The 18,945-nt window shown below is 41.1% G+C and overlaps 1 protein-coding gene across 2 annotated transcripts; it reads right to left on the minus strand.

Moving 5' to 3' along the window:
- Positions 1 to 33: 33 nt before the first annotated feature.
- Positions 34 to 16,696, minus strand: LOC109899389 (diphosphoinositol polyphosphate phosphohydrolase 1-like). 2 transcript variants are annotated; one of them, XM_020494604.2, is made up of 5 exons: positions 16,225 to 16,696; positions 14,739 to 14,849; positions 4,244 to 4,288; positions 4,057 to 4,141; positions 34 to 3,936 (listed from the first exon to the last, which is right to left on the minus strand). In XM_020494604.2, the coding sequence occupies exons 1-5, from the start codon at positions 16,321 to 16,323 to the stop codon at positions 3,740 to 3,742; spliced, it is 537 nt and encodes a 178-aa protein (XP_020350193.1). In that variant the 5' UTR covers positions 16,324 to 16,696; the 3' UTR covers positions 34 to 3,739. The 2 variants fall into 2 exon arrangements, with proteins under 2 accessions (XP_020350193.1, XP_020350184.1); XM_020494595.2 differs by having other exon boundaries at positions 16,198 to 16,624.
- Between the last annotated feature and the right edge of the window lie 2,249 nt (positions 16,697 to 18,945).

The following is an 18,945-nucleotide window of genomic DNA, read 5'->3' on the forward strand; positions in this document are numbered from 1 at the left end:
CATGAAGGTTCATAAAGGCAAATTGAATCCAGATCTGAAATACTGGTGTTTTTATTTGTTGGCACATTTTTATATTACAATCTTCAGCCCACTGATTTATTCCACAGTCCCAAATGATAAATCTAATTCCAGAGGAGTACACCTTTACTACATATGTAGGGAAACTAAAAGGTTGAGGGAAATGGAAACATATTAGGCAGTCCAAATAGCTTTTTACACTGAATCACATCGGATTACAATTTTTGCCTAATCAATTTGTACATTGAATTGAAAAAGGATCAAGCTGTTAACCACTATCCCAATGAAATGCTATGTCATGAACACTGCAGAATTCTCAACTGAACATTGAGGCATAACATTTTCACGTGGGTTGTTGCAGAATACTGCCTGGCCACTAGCTGGTGTTAATCGTTTCCCAGTGGTCATGTGATTTCCAATATGTCGTGTGTTGAAGGACCATGGCCTATTGGGGCAGAGGTTGCTTTTGAGCCTTTTAGTGTAAAGTCATCCCTTAGGAAGAGAAATGCATGTATAAATCCCTGTCCACTTCAACTTTCATTGCCCATTGCATTAAAATACGTTTTTTACAGCGCTTGCCTGCCCTCGTACCGATTTTTAGTAGAACCCCTTTGTCACACAGATTTTACAGCTCTAAGCTAATTGTTAGATTATTGAAAGAAAATGGTGGAATTTGAGGGAGGCTGACCACAGAATCGAAATACACGCCTAAATGTATTCTGCTCTGTGGGTTTGACAGGTGATATTGGAAAGGATCCGGTCTTCACTAGACAGTTCCAAGACTTTGCCCCCCCACACATTTCGATGCAGCTCATTTAAAAATCAATAAATCTGGGTTCAATGTCCCAGGCCTTTGTGAGAGGGATTCCTGTAGCATTCCTATTGATATGTCATCCACTCAATTTAGTTACACCCTTAAAGATATTTCACATCCATTGCCAATTCGAGAACAGGCCTACATCATTGAGTCTGGGATTGGGGAGAACATAACGCTCCGTTTGGATAGCGAATGATAAACTACTGAAACAATTATGGGGCAAAAGAGATGACGGGGGAGATGTAGTGGCATGTAAGTATAAACGTTGGTTGTCAGAGACTAGGATAATGTCGTAACAGCGCAGTGCTGTATGGTAGACTAGTGGTTTGGAACAGTGCTCAGCGGAGAATTTACATTTCGGCCTAAATTAGATTAAGAGTTACCCGGCAATAGCCGACCCCTGCATAGGTGCAACTGCGTTGGAGCCGTCAAATCAGTGTGCAGCTGCTCTTTATCAGTCACAATGCCACACCCGTCCAATTAGCGTTAGAAGCTTAGAACAAGAGCCTACACTATTTAGAAATAATGCTCAAATTGAAAATCAGAAAACAAAATAAGGATTTATATCAGCCTAATCGAGGTGTAAATTATCTCTCACATTCCAGTGTTCCAACTTGTAAACAAGGCTACATGGGGTTTCTCTTAATGTGACTGTGCAGCCAATGGCAGTGTCCGCTTTAGGTAAAATGCCAGGAGCTGCCAGTGGATTTGACAGCTCTAATGCAGTTCCACACCACCAAAAGAACCGCTATGAAGATGTCGGCTAAAGCGGATGTGATTGAGTCCTTTGTATGTTAACCGTTCAACTGTGATTAACTTCACTTTATTACCTCGGCCTCAGTTGCACATGGTCTTCATAGAACATTGAGGCGGCATCTCAGCTGCTTATATCATTTGAGTTATTTTCAACCCCAGCCCTTGTGTATCAAAGCAACTCGTCAACAAAACCTCCAAAACCAACATCACCGCCTGTTTGGGGATCGAGTCAACTCTACAGCCATGTTTTGAGCAACATATAGCACTTACAAATGCGTCCGAGAAACTGTTTTTGTCATTTGTACACTCACCTTTGTTCTATACAGAAATAAACTATTTACAATACAACAGCTTACATGCTATCTACAGCGCCTCCAGTTTCACAGTATTAAGCCAGCTGCTCCATGCCCCACATCCAAGGCAAGTATCGCAGGTTGGCTAGAGAGACTTTTGCCAGACATTTAAGAGAGAGCAAAAAACTATCCAAAAGCATTTTTACATGTTAAAAACAAGGTATCCAACTGTACAAGGCTTGTTTGTTCTGCATCTTGCCAAGACAGCATTTTAGATTCCATGACTTTGAATGTCAAGCAGGTAGGTATCATGTGTTTGTTCGGGGATGCAGATTCTATACTAAAAAAATACCTTACTGAAAAGTCATCTAAAATACCCATCTAGCTGTCTGGTGTGATAAATAAATGCTATGAACAATGTAAACATCTGCTATAAACTGAGGTGAGTCGGGAGAATCTGAAAATGTGATTAAGAGTTATGTGAAGGTAAGTCAGTCCATGGATGGTACTGCAGTCAGTAGTCCTTTCACCCTCTGGAAAATAAATGGAGGAAGACTGCAGTCGTTCACATCATGCAATTCCAAATGATAAAAACGGATACATTTCGGTCGGTAGGGGATCTGCCAACTGTTTCAGTGTCTAGTGAACCACTATCAACAGACTAGGGGAACATTAAAATAGATATAGACACTGGAGAAATACATTCTCTATAGGAGACTTTGTTCTACATCTTTAGTTGAGTAGACCTTTCTATAGTATATCTTTTTTTGCGCAAAATGTAATATTGAAATGGCTGGCTAGCTTCCAGACTAAGGGAAAATGTACACTTGACAATCGGGTCATAAATCCATGTGGAAAAGGGCCTAGTCTTTCTGATGAAACCTGCAAAATATTAACACCAATAACCACAATCGAGCTAAATTAAGATAATTCAAAGACCTCGGTTACCACAGAAGACTACCCTGCTGCACAATCAGTGTCAGGTCACCCCAATGTGTAAGACAAAACATACCAGTGCTCATGCAAAACAAGTAACTTCCCACAATCTGTCCATTCAGATACAGAGAACATTTTCTATTGAGCCCGACCGATATATCGGTTCACCGATATTGTCGGCAGATATTGGCCTTTTACCATTATCGGAAGAAAGTTCCACCGATATTCAATAAATAAGATGAAAAATGGGAATCTCATGCTGATCTGAACACTTGCCGCCATTCTCATGATGGGTCATTATCACAATGTATGAAAACATTTGAAGCATAGTTATTGGACAACTGCTCTCTTGGGATGGTAATTTATGAGAATTCAGTGTGGTGAAAAAACAACTCACTTCCCGGCTGTAAAACTGTATATCGGCACATTTTACCCCCCCCCCAAAAGAAATCTGAATCGGACCCAAAAAAAACAACGGCTGGGCTCAAATTTCCTATACTTAAAGAGGGAAAACACTCTTCGCCACATTCATTCACAGAAAATAACCAAAAGACATAAAATACCATTGAAAGCCTTGAGCTTAAGCACTAAGTATACACTTTTACATCACAACAGTAAAAAGTAGTTCTTGCATTCAATAAACACCACGCTAAGGGCGCGTTAAGGTAGTAGAATGTGGGAGTGAGGGATGCTTCATGCAATTTTCAATACAATAATAACAACAACAAAAAAGGGTCAAAAATTACATTTACAAAGTGTTTCAGAATCTTCAGCCAACAGCTGTCAAGTCTGCGCCACAACTCTGGCACAAAAGAGTTGGCAAGGCAACCCATGTTGGTATTTGAGATAAAAAATAATAGAAGTAAGAGAGAGAGTGGTGGCGAGAGCTCCTGGGGATTGTGTCAGCGTTGTGTTTTAGTTATCTGATACCCGACACAGAGCTCTGGTTGATGTTGTAGGTGGGCGAGAGTTCTCCGCCTATCGTGGCCACCAGGGGCGTCCCGTTGCTGGTCAGGCAACCTTCCTTGAGAGGCTCAAAGTAGGTGGCCTGCACAGGCTTGTGACACTGCAACACTTGTATGGCATCGTCTATTTTAAACCAATCCCTTTTTCTCCCTGTTAAAGGAACATGAACAGACACCATTTAAGTTAAGCACAAGGTAAGACAAACATGAGACAACTATAACCAGAATTCAAACAATCTAGTATAATCCGATTTAAATGAAAGCCACTCACCAATGTTGACAGAGTCCTCCCAATCTTGCAGGACCTCCGTTACGATAAGAATGTAGACGTAGGTTCTGTGCTTCCTCTCTCGGTTCTGTAAGATATACATTAACTATCTTTTAAAAATTCAGAACAAAGTCAATATTTCTCTCCACTCCCAAATCACCTTAAGCATGCCTAGGAAGGTCAAACTCACCTCAAAAATTCCAACTAGACGACCTAAAGTCCCCTTCACACCTGCCTGTTGAACAAAACAAAAAAACAAACAAGGAAGCGAATCAACACACATCTAAGGAACTAATACATAATTATTTCAATCGTAAGGGCCTGTGTCACTGCAGTAATGAGCGATGAATTAGTTGTGTGAAAGATGATTTTTGAAAGGCATCTTCAGGACATATTGTAGCACAGGCTATACACAATTATCCTAATACATACATCAAAAACAGCACACACCAGTACCTCAACGCACCAAAGTTCCCACCTTTACATTTTTAACCAGGTAGGCCAGTTGAGAACAAATTCTAATTTACAACTGCGACCTGGCCAAGATAAAGCAAAGAAGTGCAACACAAAGAACACAGAGTAACACATGGAATAAACAAACGTACAGTCAATAACAATAGAAAAGCATATATACACAATGTGTGCAACTGAAGTAAGATTAGGAAGGTAGTGGCGAAATAATTACAATTCAGCAATTAAACACTGGAGTGATAGATGAGCAGAAAATGAACATGCAAGTAGAGAAACTGGGGTGCAAAGGAGCAAAATAAATAAACAACAATATGAGGATGAGGTAGTTGGGTGGGCTATGTACAGGTGCAAGCTGCTCTGACAGCTGATGCTTAAAGTTAGTGAGGGAGATATGACAGTGTTTTGAAGGGGTTTTGTACACGACTCCCGGAGACTGAGGGGTACTGGGACAGGTTTATATACTACTAGAGGATGCCAGCAGTATGCATCTTCTTCAGGTTCCAGTTTCAGCCTATTATTAAAAACCTGGACCCCATAGGCAGTATACCCCAGTATTAATCCCACACTCTTCTTGCCTTCAACCAGATAAAATGGGGAACAACACCACTGGGCTGACTGGAGAATAGGCAGGGTTTGGATAGCCTAGGCCTAATTATTAAGATTTAGACTTCAGTTCCTCTCAACCACCTCCTCTAATCACAAATGGCCACCCTCCGCATCATAATGAGAACGTGAGTGAAGAACATGAGCATTAGAGCTGCATTCCAGTCTATTTGGACTCTGCTGGGTCAGGTCAGTTGAGGACGAGTGGATGTGGACACTGTAGTTTGACTATCTAGGGCTGGGAATTGCCAGGGACCTCCCGACACGAAATTATTACGATACTTTGGTGATCATACGATATGTATTGCGATTCTAAATGTATTATGATTCGATATTGTGATTTTATTACGATTCGACGCTCTAAACATATTGCTCACTATATGTCTGCTGCAGAAAGACAAGAGAGCCATGAGAAAACAGTTTTGATCAGTCATGGAAATAAGTGCGGGAAAAAAATGGACTATTTTTTAAATAAATAAAAAAATGTAACCTTTATCAAGGTTCTTATAAATTCTTGTAAATTCTTATTTACACTGGCCAAACCCGGGCGACACTGGGCCAATTGTGATAGAGCCTGGATTCGAACCAGGGTGTCTGTAGTGACGCCTCTAGCACTGAGATGCAGTGCCTTAGACTGCTGCGCCACTCGGGAGCCCAATATATTATATTGTTTTTCCATCTTAAAGAAAGAAAGAAAAGGGAGTCAATTTGTTTGACATTATCGTCAAATTATATCCGATATGTAACTGCATCGACCCCCCCCCCCCCCCCCCCCCCCAAAATCACTACTACGATCCATAACCCTTGACCTGTTCTTATGTCTTTCAGTCCTGGCCAGAATCCACACCATCCAGCATAAGAAGCTGGGTGGTTTGTCAAATAGCCATCAGAATTAGAGTGAGGGTTATGACCTATTACAACGGAGTGCACTAAGAGGTTTAAACCAGCAGCAGCACTGGCGATGGGTTGACTCAGTTTGATCATACAAACGGAGTACTTTTGGAAGGCACTTGCCTATAGATTGGGAGGTATAACGTATACAGGGGGTATTTGTAAAAAGCCACAGGATGTTTTTATCAATACCGTTAACTCTTTCTTTTAAATGTGTAATACATTTCAATGTTCATAGCTACTTTAAGTAAATACCCGCAGTCAACTTGATCAATACGTTAGGGGATGAAGAACATTGCGTTCTTAATTTCAGCGGTCACATTATCATGAAGCTTTTAATAGTCACGTGTCACATGGTGTTTGTTTACAGGCACACTACAACGAGAGACCGGAGCCTTGAGTCACTCACTGTTGGGCAGCATGCGCCAGGCAATCTAATTATAGTATGGAATTCACAACTAAATGTTTGCCAGCTAGATATCTTATAACTATTAAATGAACTGTCTAAATGTGCTAAATGCTCTGCAGTTGTGCCTTTGGTTTGCCAATTTAGTAGCTAACGTTAGTTCGCTATCTAGCTTCTTTCAAAAATCAAGCATTAGTTTGGTAACAACAGAGAATCCCGTCCTGGGGATCAAGAGCCTTGCTGGCTAATATATTTGTATGTGCAGGAAACTGTGAATAGCATTTTTTTGTTACTTGTTTAGGTCAGAATCTCTAGAAAAAATATTTATAATATAATTGTTTGCATTTTACATGTACTTGTTAGCATTGATAACCTTCGGATTACAGAGCATCAGTGGGGTTTGAAAACAGCACCCCTTATCTTCAGTGTCGGTATTACGGAATATCCCGGTATGGCATAAAGTCGGTATGAAGGTATGACAAAACATATTGCTCACCATATGTCTGCTGCAGAGGGACAAGAGAGAGCCATGAGAAAATGAGTTTTGATCAGCCATGGGAATAAAAGTTCGGAAAACAAATTGGCTCCGTTTTTAAAAAGAAGATCGAGAACAAGCTATGACATATACTGGAGTGCTGGTGCAGGCACAGCAAATTAGCACAAAAACAATATATTGATATGGAAATCTGTATTTTTTTTAATTCACTAGTGTTTATGGGCAGTGGTTGCTATGACTGTGGGATTGACTGAGCAAGGTGCTGTTGGCGACAGTAGGGCTGTGGATTTGATTCTAGCATGGTCCCCACATGCTATGATAACTATAAAAGCGTAGCCTATTTGACTTGAGCCCGTTTTAATCTGTTTTTAATTGTATAATTAGCCTAGCCATAGTAATTATTGTGTTATCAAATTTTATTAGGTCACGTGCGCTGAATACAACAGTGAAATGGTTACTTACACGAGCCCCTAACAATGCAGTTGAAAATAAATATGGATAAGAATAAGAGATGGATTGATCTACAGCAGTGGTTCACAAACTTTTTATAGTCCCGTACCCCTTCAAACATCAGCTTTGTACCCCCTCTAGCACCAGGGTCAGCGCACTCTCAAATGTTGTTTTTTGCAATCATTGTAAGCCTGCCATACACACTATACATTTAAACATAAGAATAAGTGCGAGCTTGTCACAACCTGGCTCTTGGGAAGTGACACAGAGCTCTTATAGGAAACGGGCACAAATAATAAAATGATCAATCATTTTGCTCTTTACTTAGCCATCTTATATATAAAACCTTATTTGTTCTTCAAAAATTGTGAATAACTCACCACAGGTTAATGAGAATAGTGTGCTTGAAAGGATACACATAACTGTATTGGAGAGAGTCTCAGTCTTTAATCCCTTTCCACACAGTCTGTGCCTGTATTTAGTTTTCATGCTAAATACTCCTGGCCCGCCACAGGAGTCGGTAGTGCGCACTGAAACAAGGATATCCCTGCCGGCCAAACCCTTCCTAAACCGAACGACCCGGGGCCAATTGTGCGCCGCCCCATGGGCCTCCCGGTCGTGGCCGGCTGCGACAGAGCCTGGGCTCGAACCCAAAATCTCTGGTGGCACAGCTAGCACTGCGATGCAGTGCCTTAGACCACTATTATTTCCCCTTTTATTTAGAACCTTTGTGCAAATGTTCAATTAAGCATGTAACAAAATATTAAATATTAATGTATAAAATCTAAAGGGGTAAATAGAAAACACTTCAACTATAGATGCAAACAAAATAAATATAGGCCTAAAAATAAATATGTATATTTTTGGGGGCTTGCCAGTTTTGCATGTTATTTTGGCATTAATACGTGTCACATATCAATTTGCATATGGGTACCTTGGGTTGAGTGTTAGCACCAACTCACGAAAGCCCCATTTCTCGACCGTGTAAAACGGGGCCATTTCTTTGCAGATGTAAGTTGTAACAGCAGCTGTTATCTCCTTCCATCTTCGTGATTCTTTGCCATATGGGGTCCCGAGGGCAAACGCCTCTTGCAACGTCAGTCGGGGGTATGTTTTGAGCACTCGACTGTACTTTATGGGTCTCATCCGTAGACTCTCTCCGTACTCTTTCGCATGATTCTTGCATAGGTGGTAAAGGAGGTTAGTGGTGTTTGAGCCTGTTGACCAGCCTTCGGCATATTGTGCAGAAGACGGTTTTCTGGTCCGTGTCAGACTTCTCATACCCAAACCACATCCATGCGACCGAAGTAGCCCCTTTTAGGTACGAGCTCCGTGTCTCCCTGCCACGTTCACTCTCCTCCATGTTTGTTTGTGTTGAAAATGTCCTTCCACATGGCACGTGTGGAAGGCAAAGCGTCATCCAAATGACAAAAAAATATCGCTGTAAAGAGTGATTTGCAAAACAACAGCGCATAATATGAAACGATAGAAAAACGTCTATCGTCACACGATACATATCGTCATATCGCCCAGCCCCAGTACGTGGTTGCAAAGGGCATCAGTGTCAAGGCAGGATACTCTGAACGCAGCCCAATCCAGAAATATGTCAGGGGCTTCTGATTAAATAAAATGTTCACAGAACCACTTGTTGCAATTTCAATGAGGCGCTCTTGTTCAGATATAGGTAAGTGGACTGGAGGCAGGGCATGACAGGGATAACGAATCCAGTTGTGTCATCAGTTTCAGGAAAGTACCTGCGTAATTGCGCACCCAACTCACTCAGGTGCTATATCACATTTGACATTGTCCATAAGCTTGAGTCCTTGTTAATGTAGACAGAGAAGAGCTCCAAATTCTTAAATCATATCCTTAATTTTGTCCCGCACATTGAATATAGTTGCGAAGAGTCCCTGTAATCCTAGATTCAGATCATTCAGGCGAGAAAAAACATCACCCAGATAGGCCAGTCGTGTGAGAAACTCATCATCATGCAAGTGGTCAGACAAGTGAAAATTATGGGCAGTAAAGAAAACTTTAAGCTCATCTCTGAATTTAAAAAATAACGTGTCAATACTTTGCCCCTTGATAACCAGCACCCTTCTGTATGTTGTAAAAGCGTTGCATGGTCCCTGCCCATATCATTGAATAGTGCAGAAAATACATGTGAGTTCAGGGGCCTTGCTTTAACAAAGTTAACCATTTTCACTGTAGTGTCCAAAACGTCTTTCAAGCTGTCAGGCATTCCCTTGGCAGCAAGAGCCACTCGGTGGATGCTGCAGTGTACCCAAGTGGCGTCGGGAGCAACTGCTTGCACACGCATTACCACTCCACTAGGTCTCCCTGTCATGGCTTTTGCACCATCAGTACAGATACCAACACATCTTGACCACCAAAGTCCATTTGATGTCACAAAGCTGTCCAGTACTTTATAAATATCCTCTCCTGTTGTCCTGGTTTCCAGTGGTTTGCAGGAGAGGATGTCTTTCTTAATTGAACCCCCCCCAAAATGTAACAGACATATACCAGGAGCTGTGCCAGGCCCGCCTCGCCTGTTGACTCATCCAGCTGTAACGCATAGAATTCACTAGCTTGTATGCGAAGCAGTAATTGTTTCAAAACATCTCCTGCCATGTCACTGATGCGTCGTGAAACAGTGCTGTTTGATGATGGCATTGTCTATTGTTCTTTTGGCCATTTCCCCCAGCCATATCCGTGGCAGCAGGAAGAATTACTCGGTAGCTCACCATATAAGACGCTTCTAGCCCAATTCTTATTAATGGCACCTATTGCTTTTATACATGTTTTACAACTCTAAAGTAGTCTTAATACTAGCTCAAAAAACCCCTGTGGCTTATTTTTCAAATTGGCATATTTTGTTTCTAAATGTCTGCGCAAGAGTCAAGGTTTCATCAAGTTGTGAGACAGTACTTTTGCACATATGACACACTGTGGCTGAGGAAAGGCACTACTCCCAATACAAGTGAACCCCAAATCAATGTAGTTCTCATAATATTTGCGCCTCTTCGATGGTCCAACGTTCCCGTCTGTTGTTCGGTGCTTTCCCGGGTAAGGGGGCAGTAGCTCTTCGTCTGCATCAAAATTCACAACTGTCAGTGTCCATGCTAGCTGGGCTAACAACAAATGTAGAATTACTGATGCTAGCATTGGATGTGCTCGTGGAAGCAGAACAACTTGTGTCATCGACAGGTGCAGTACTGCTGGTAGTAGCAGTACTACCAGTAGAGCTGGTATGCGTGTATGGAGTTTTTGACAAGGCTACTTGTATTTGACATTGTGTTGTTATTTCACTGAACACTAGATGGTTTAATTGTATTTTTGGGAAGTGAAACGAGGCTACTCAGGTGAGAAAAAAACCTCGCCCAAATGTATAGCTCCGTTGGAAAATATAAACGGACTGTTTGAATTTTTAAACTATTTCATTTTTTATTTCACAGTTGGGCTAGTTGAGAACAAGTTCTCATTTACAACTGCAACCTGGCCAAGATAAAGCAAAGCAGTGCGACAACAACAGAGTTACACATGGAATAAACATAGTCAATAATACAATAGAAAAAGTCTATATACAGTGTGTGCAAATGAGGTAGGATAAGGGAGGTAAGGCCATAAATAGGCAATAGTGGCAAAATAATTCCAATATAGCAATTAAACACTGGAGTGAAAGATTTGCAGAAGATGAGTGTACAAGTAGAGATACTGGGGTGCAAATGAATAACAGTATGGGGATGAGGTAGTTGGATGGGCTATGCACAGGTGCAGTGATCTGTGAGCTGCTCTGACAGCTGGTGCATAAAGCTAATGAGGGAGATATGAGTCTCCAGCTTCAGTGATTTTTGCAGTTCGTTCCAGTCATTGGCAGCAGAGAACTGGAAGGAATGGCGGCCGAAAGAGAAATTGGCTTTGGGGGTGACCAGGAAAATATACCTGCTGGAGCGCGTGCTACAGGTGGGGTGGGTGCTGCTACGGGTGGGTGCTGCTATGGTGACCAGTGAGCTGAGATAAGGCAGGGCTTTACCTAGCAAAGACTTATCAATGACCTGGAGCCAGTGGATTTGGCTCCATTCCACTATTGGTTAGAGCCTGAAAGTAAGAATTTCACTGTTGTATTCGGCGCACGTGACAAATAAAATTTGATTTGAATATGAAACGAGGGCCAGCCAACGAGAGCATACAGGTCGCAGTGGTGGGTAATATATGGGGCTTTGGTGACAAAACAGATGGCACTATGATAGCCTCCAACACTCTGCTCAGCAAATTGGATGCAGGCTATTTTGTAAATGACATCGCTGAAGTCAAGGATCGGTAGGATAGTCAGTTTTATGAGGGTATGTTTGGCAGTATGAGTGAAGGATGCTTTGTTGCGAAATAGGAAGCCAATTCTAGAATTAATTTTGGATTGGAGATGCTTAATATGAGTCTGGAAGGATATTTAATTTTTTACGTACCCCAGTTTGGGAATACCTGCTCTACGGCAACTGAATTAGAAAGGACGGCTGCATCTTTGTAGTGACTGGGTGTATTGATACACCATCCAAAGTGTAATTAATTAATAACTTCATCATACTCAAGAGATATTCCATGTCTGCTTTTGTTTTAACCCATCTACCAATAGGTGCCTTTCTTAGCGAGGCATTGGAAAACCTCCCCAGTCTTTGTGGTTGAATCTGTGTTTAAAATTCACTGCTTGGCTGAGGGTCCTTACAGATAATTGTATTTGTTGGGTACAGAGATGAGGTAGTCGTTTAAAAAAACACATTAAACACTATTATCGCACACAGAGGGCAAGTATGTGATTTATTAAGCACATTTATATTCCTTAACTTATTTAGGCTTGCCATAACAAAGGGTTTGAAGACATTTCAGCTTTTCATTTAATTAAATCAGTCAAAAAATGTTTTTAAATACATTATTCCACTTTGACATTATAGGGTATTATGTGTAAGCAATTTAATCCATTCAGGGGTAACAACAACATTTGGAAAAAGTCAAGGTGTGTGAATACTTGCTGAAGGCACTGCAGGTATTGTGATATTGCATTTTGAGGTCCCTGGCAAATCTCAGCCCTAGTCAACACCTTAAGAGACTGTGCTACTGATGTGATGTCTACACACACAAAACACTGTGCCCGACGGAAAATCAATGGGTAAGCCAAGCCAGAGATGTCAGCTCAGCTGCTAGACTTATGTCTAACTTACTGAGCAGTGAGCAGCCAGGGTAGGAGAAGATATCAGCATCCTGCGAGGGATGACTGCTGTGAACCATAAGACTGTTAATCAAATGGCCACCCGGACTATTTACATTGCACCCCCCCCCCACCTCCCGGTTTTTACACTGCTGATACTCACTGTTTATTATCTATGTATAGTCACTTTATTCCTACTAACCAGTACCACCGCACATTGACTTGGTACCGGTACCCCCTGTATATAGCCTCGTTATTTTATTATGTTACTTTTTTACTTAAAAAAAAAACTTTAGTTTAACGAGTAAATATTTTATTAACTCCATTTCTTGAACTGCATTGTTGGTTAAGGTCTTGTAAGTAAGCATCTCACTGCATGTATTCGGCGCATGTGACAAATAAAATTAGATTGGAGTACAGTGCTCAGTCTGCTCTTTATTCTCTATCTAATGACCCACTAAAGACTGTCTATCAGGTGGTGAAATCAAACACCCTGTCCCAGTCTGGCTGTTGGACAACTTTCTGAGATGCTACATCAAGTAGCCTAGGCCTAGCGCTGGAAAGTTTTTGCAGCACATTAGCCTACATTTACTGATAGATTAATTAATTAACCTACATGGCTATAGAACAACAAATTCATATTTTTCCCACTTCATCAGGTGGTGAATAATATAGTCAGCCTGCACAAATATGTCGGAAAATTATTTGAACAGTCAAAAATAAAATTTGATCATTCTGGATACTATTTTGCCAGGTTGCACATGAAAATAACAATGCATTCCCTGTATATTTTAGATGAAATAGCTTACTTTTTTAAATCATAGGCTACCATCTCAGTAATCTTACTTGGCACTGGTATTTTTGTCTAGAGCCCTGCTGCTAATGTAAAGTAAATGTCAATTAAAACATTTTATTTATTGTTATTGAGCAAAATAGTTATATTTATAGCAATATGACTGTCCATATCGCCCAGCTCTAGCACCTCCCCCAAAATAATTTTGGATAATTTCTCGCTTATTTATCGTTACCTAAAAATATTTTATCGCAATATGGATTTTTGTTCATATCGCCACTAAAACTTCATGACATGGGGTACCTCCCTATATAATGAATCTGCTGATTATTTTCTAAAAACCTAATTCTTAGTTGGAGAGGCCCTTCTTGGCAACAGAGAAACCCTCTTCATCCCCCCAGTGAAGAAAAGTCCCTGGGCACAAATGTAAATATTCAATCGTCATGGTTCAATTACAGTGACTAGGCATCAACGTTGAAATACAGAATAGGCAACATTCTGCATTACATGTCAACACACGCAAATGTTAGCACATACCCAGACTTCCAGCAATTGTGCTCTTTGGTACCTTTGTATACATTTTAGCCAGTAGTTCTGAAAGTAGCGCTAGGAGCCAAAAGTGGTCCCCAAAAGTTGCACACTACGTCACATATGTGCAGATAAGTGCACCATGTTATTGCTCTCCCTCTCTGCTGTGTGAGCATCTTGCTAGCTGTCACTCAAATGGCGAGGAGCTGAAGCTTATTGGCAAGAACTTGAATTGCTAGGGGGTAGGTCCATGGGGGGGGGGGGGGGGGGGGGGGGGAAATGGCACTGAACAGCTTCCAGTAAACAGGTGCTTTCAAAACTAGGAATTTCGTGATTATGCATGTATGAACTACACATTGACACATTTAGCCCGAAGCGGGAGGTAAAAAATTATAATAATAGTCGCCAAACTCCCTTTGGCACCAACATTCCTGTCTGCTTAGCTACTGTGGATGTAGCCTTTATTTTCTCAGCACACATAAACAGAGTATGATCAAGACCAACTGCACCACCCAAAGTGGATGTGTTTTGACCAACATGGATTAACATGTGTTGAAACTCAAAACGTAGAGCGATCTTTCAACAAGCTATATCAAGGTAAAAAGCCTACTCACATTGGCAAATCTCAACAACTTGTTGCCATTTATAATCAAGGGGTGTGGTTTGCAGGGAAAAAAACATTGATTTTGTCTACCCCAAAAGCCACACCTAAAACAAAGAGAGCAACATCTCTAATATCCATAACAATTATGGAAGACACCTACAGGTTCCCCCAAATGTGGGGATACAGGGCGGGAATATAGTTTGAATGATTACAGTCAATGAAATGAGAGGGAAAGAAGCTAACCTCTTCACAGACTTCTCGTGCTGCAGCTACATTGGGCTCCTCTTCTGGCTCCATCCCTCCACCAGGGACGATCCACTTGTCTGGATGCCGACTACTACTCACCAACAGTACCTGCAGCAAGAGGATATAGCATTGAGCACCATCGATCAAATCCAGAGCTTCAGGTTTCAATGTAAACACAGTAGAGCGTGTTGTTGAGACAACTTCTCTACTGTGTTGATGAAAACGTCAGTCATATTCAAATTACACCTGACATGCACGTGTCAAAAGTAATTCCACAGAGGGCCAAGTGTATGCAAGTTTTTTCTCCTCCCTTGTACTTGATTGATGCATTAAGGGAACGAATTAGTAAGGAACTCCCCTCACCTGGTTGTTTAGGTCTTAATTGAATTAGGACACTAGGCCCTCCATGGAATGAGCTTGACACCCTTGGCCTAATGCATATAGTTATTATGCATGCATAATTTAGGCATAGCTCCCTTGCATAAACAAGCAAGACACATTACTACCAATGGCGTGTGTAGAGCTATATAAATCATTGATTACCACAGACAGTGATGACAGATGGTTTGGTGACACTGACTTGTCTTTAGCCAGGTTGGCACCCATAATATGGGCCATATGAGTGATGCAATGTGTTATTTGACCTCCAGGTAAAACAACTAGTAGACTTATTCAAGTGATTTGTTAGCTAGATTGAATGAATAACTGGGTAGGTAGCTAGTTAGTTTGATCACAAGCACGGTTAGGTCGTGGTAGTTCCAGTCAAGTTACCTGTTGCTAGTCCCATCCAAGCAAAGGAAGGCACATAAGCTAGCTATTTAGCCAACGGTAGCTATACATCTAGCAAATGTTGCTAAATAACTAGTAGTTGGCTCTAGCTAAATTTATTTTAATGACGAATCGACATTAGTTTTGAGCCATTGACAATGTTACTAAACATTGATTGTCATAGTGTTTAATGTGATCATTATAACCAGAAATATACTAGTTAACGTTAGCTAGCATTAACAATATGTTAGCTAGATATCAAGAAGATACAGTGCTGACTAGCGTACTGGTTATCATGTTACTCTAGCAGCTAACGTTAATTGGCTACGCGTTAGTTAGCCTAGCTGGCTAGGTAACCAACAATGTGGCAAGCAATTAGCTAGTAATATGTGTACTGTTTGGTTAGCCGCAACGAGTTAACTAGCTAGCTAGATATAATAAAATAGCCCACTCGTTGTAGTTACCAGCTACCAAGTTAGCTGGCTAGTTAGTTAGCTCAACATTTGGCTAGCTATCAAAACGTTATCTAGCTAGATATCCCTGGGTGGTCGACCTGTACGCTGATTCAACAAAACAAACCAACACACCAAAACCAGTAGCTAACAGTTAGCTAAGTTGCCTTCCTAATTAGCAAATCACAAACACTAGCTAGCTATAGCTATTTTGGTTTTCCTGAACTGCGGCCCACCCTATAGCCCTGCATCCTCGTCCTCACCTCCTCTTCACTTTCACTCCTAAAGCACAGACAGGCGGCCCGCTTCTTGTAGCCATCCCCATCGTATGTCCGGGTTTGATTTGACTTTAATTTCATCATTTCGGGCTACCAATGGACCAAAACTGTAATTCAAACACTGGGAAAGCCGCTGTCTTCGATGCAACGTCCTCCTATGGGTAACCCCGGCGTTTTATTAAAATAAATAACTTATTCGCTTCATTTTCACAAGCATAGGCGCTTCTCCAGCACGGTCGCCATTATGAAGATAACTGCGTAATCAACGTAACATGGCACATTTGAACGAAATTGGCTTTAGGATATTACGTATCTTATTTTGAGGAATACGGCATCGAATTACGAAAAAACGAAACTAAGTAGAGAATTTACGAAAATGACGCTGGTTTCGCGGAGGAGGCAATTGCGGGCCGCAATTCAGGGCGTTCCTGCATGTGAGTCCGAGCAGAACCCACCCGAATGCTCGGACGCCTCCATGCGGTCGGGTAGGCTGTTTGGAGCGTTTATCCGACAGAATTTTTTAAATAATAATAATAATTATTATGTCCCCCCACTTCTAAAACCTAAGTTGCATACTCACTTTCACAGTCACCACATACACCGCTGCTACTGTCTATGATCTATCCTGTTGCTTAGTCACTCTACCACTACCTATATGTACATAGCTACCTCAATTACCTTATACAAGTGGTGGAAAAAGTACCCAATTATCATACTTGAGAAAAAGTAAAGATACCTTAATAGAAAATCACTCAAGTAAAAGTGAAAATCATCCAGTAAAATACTACTTGAGTAAAAGTCTTTGGTTTAGAAATATAGTTAAGTATATTTGAGCAATCACGTTCAAAGTAAAAGTATAAATCACTTAAAATTATTATGCAAACCAGACGACATAATTCATTAACAATTTTTTATAACAAATAGCCAGGGCCGTACTCCAACACTCAGACATAATTTACAAACAAAGCATTTGTGTTTAGTGAGTCAGTCAGATCAGAGGTAGTCGACACGTCAGGGATGTTCTCTTGATAAGTGTGTGAATTGGGCCATTTTGCTGTCCTGCTAAGCATTCAAAATGTAATTAGTACTTTTGGGTGTCAGAGAAAATGTATGGAGTAAAAAGTACATTATTTTCTTTAGGAATGTAGTGAAGTAAAAGTAAAAGTAGTCCAAAATAATTTATAGTAAAGTAAAGTACAGATACCTCCAAAAATTACTTATGTAGTACTTTAAAGTATTTTTACTTAAGTGCTATATACCATTGGTCATGGGAGAACAAGGCTTACAGGAGTGGACTAAGCACGCACCACTGAGTGGCCCTTGTGTTGAGGGTCAACGTGGCGGGTGTGTTGTTGCCTACCATCACCACCAGGGGCCGGCCTATCAGGAAGTCCAGGATCCAGTTGCAGAGAGAACCTTATGACCAAAAAGAACTTCTTGATATCAGGGCAGGGATTATTCACCCCGTACTGGAGGAATTATTTTTCTTCAACGAGTCGGACGGGACATATTTACTTCAGATGCCCTACAGGGCCCTCATCCCCATTATTTGCAGGAGGAAAAGACGGAGATATCGTGGGCGACGGTCCTGGTGCCTTGTAAGGATCTGTCGCCGAGAGGGTAATCTACCTTTACCATTGGTCCTATTAGCCAATGTACAATCAATCGGTTATAAAATAGACAAACTACGAGCATGTATATCATACCAACAGGACATAAAAAACTGTAATATCTTATGTTTCACCGAGTCGTGGCTGAACAACGACATGATTAACATACAGCTGGCGGGTTTTAAGCTTTTTCATCAGGATAGAACAGCGGCCTCTGCTAAGACAAGGGGTGACTATGTATATTTGTAAATAACAGCTGGTTCACAAAATCTAAGGAAGTCTCAAGGTTTTGCTCGCCTGAGGTAGAGTATCTCATGATAAGCACACTATTTAATATATATATATTTTTATATAGCTGTCTATATACCACCGCAGAACGATGCTGGCACTAAGACCGCATTCAATGAGCTCTATACGGCATAGTATATGGCCATAAGCAAACAGGAAAACACTAATTAAGAGGTGGAGCTCCTATTGGGCGGGGACTTTAATGCAGTGAAACTCAATCTGTTTTACTTCATCTCTACCAGCATGTTAAATGTGCAACCATTCAATCCGTTTTACTTACTTCACACAAAGAGACGCGTACAACCCCTGTTTACGCTACTGATACTCTCTGTTCATCATATATGCATAGTCACTTTAACCATATCTACATGTACATACTCCCTCAATCAGCCTGACTAACCAGTGTCTGTATGTAGCCTCACTACTTTTATAGGCTCGCTACTGTGTATAGCCTCGCTACTGTTTTTCACTGTCTTTTACTGTTTTTTATTTTATTTCTTTGCTTACCTATTGTTCACTTAATACCTTTTTTGCACTATTACTTCTATGCTGGCTTCGAGGAAATTAACCCTGCAACATGCATGAGAGCACCAGCAGTTCTGGACGACTGTGTGATCACGCTCTCCGTAGCCAATGTGAGTAAGACCTTTAAACAGGTCAACATTCACAAGGCCGCAGGGCCAGACGGATTACCAGGACTTGTACTCTGTGCATGCTCTGACCAACTGGCAAGTGTCTTCACTGACATTTTCAACATGTCCTTGACTGAGTCTGTAATAACAACATGTTTCAAGCAGACCACCATAGT

This window comes from Oncorhynchus kisutch, linkage group LG1, assembly GCF_002021735.2.
Source record: "Oncorhynchus kisutch isolate 150728-3 linkage group LG1, Okis_V2, whole genome shotgun sequence".
Classification (NCBI taxonomy): domain Eukaryota; kingdom Metazoa; phylum Chordata; class Actinopteri; order Salmoniformes; family Salmonidae; genus Oncorhynchus; species Oncorhynchus kisutch.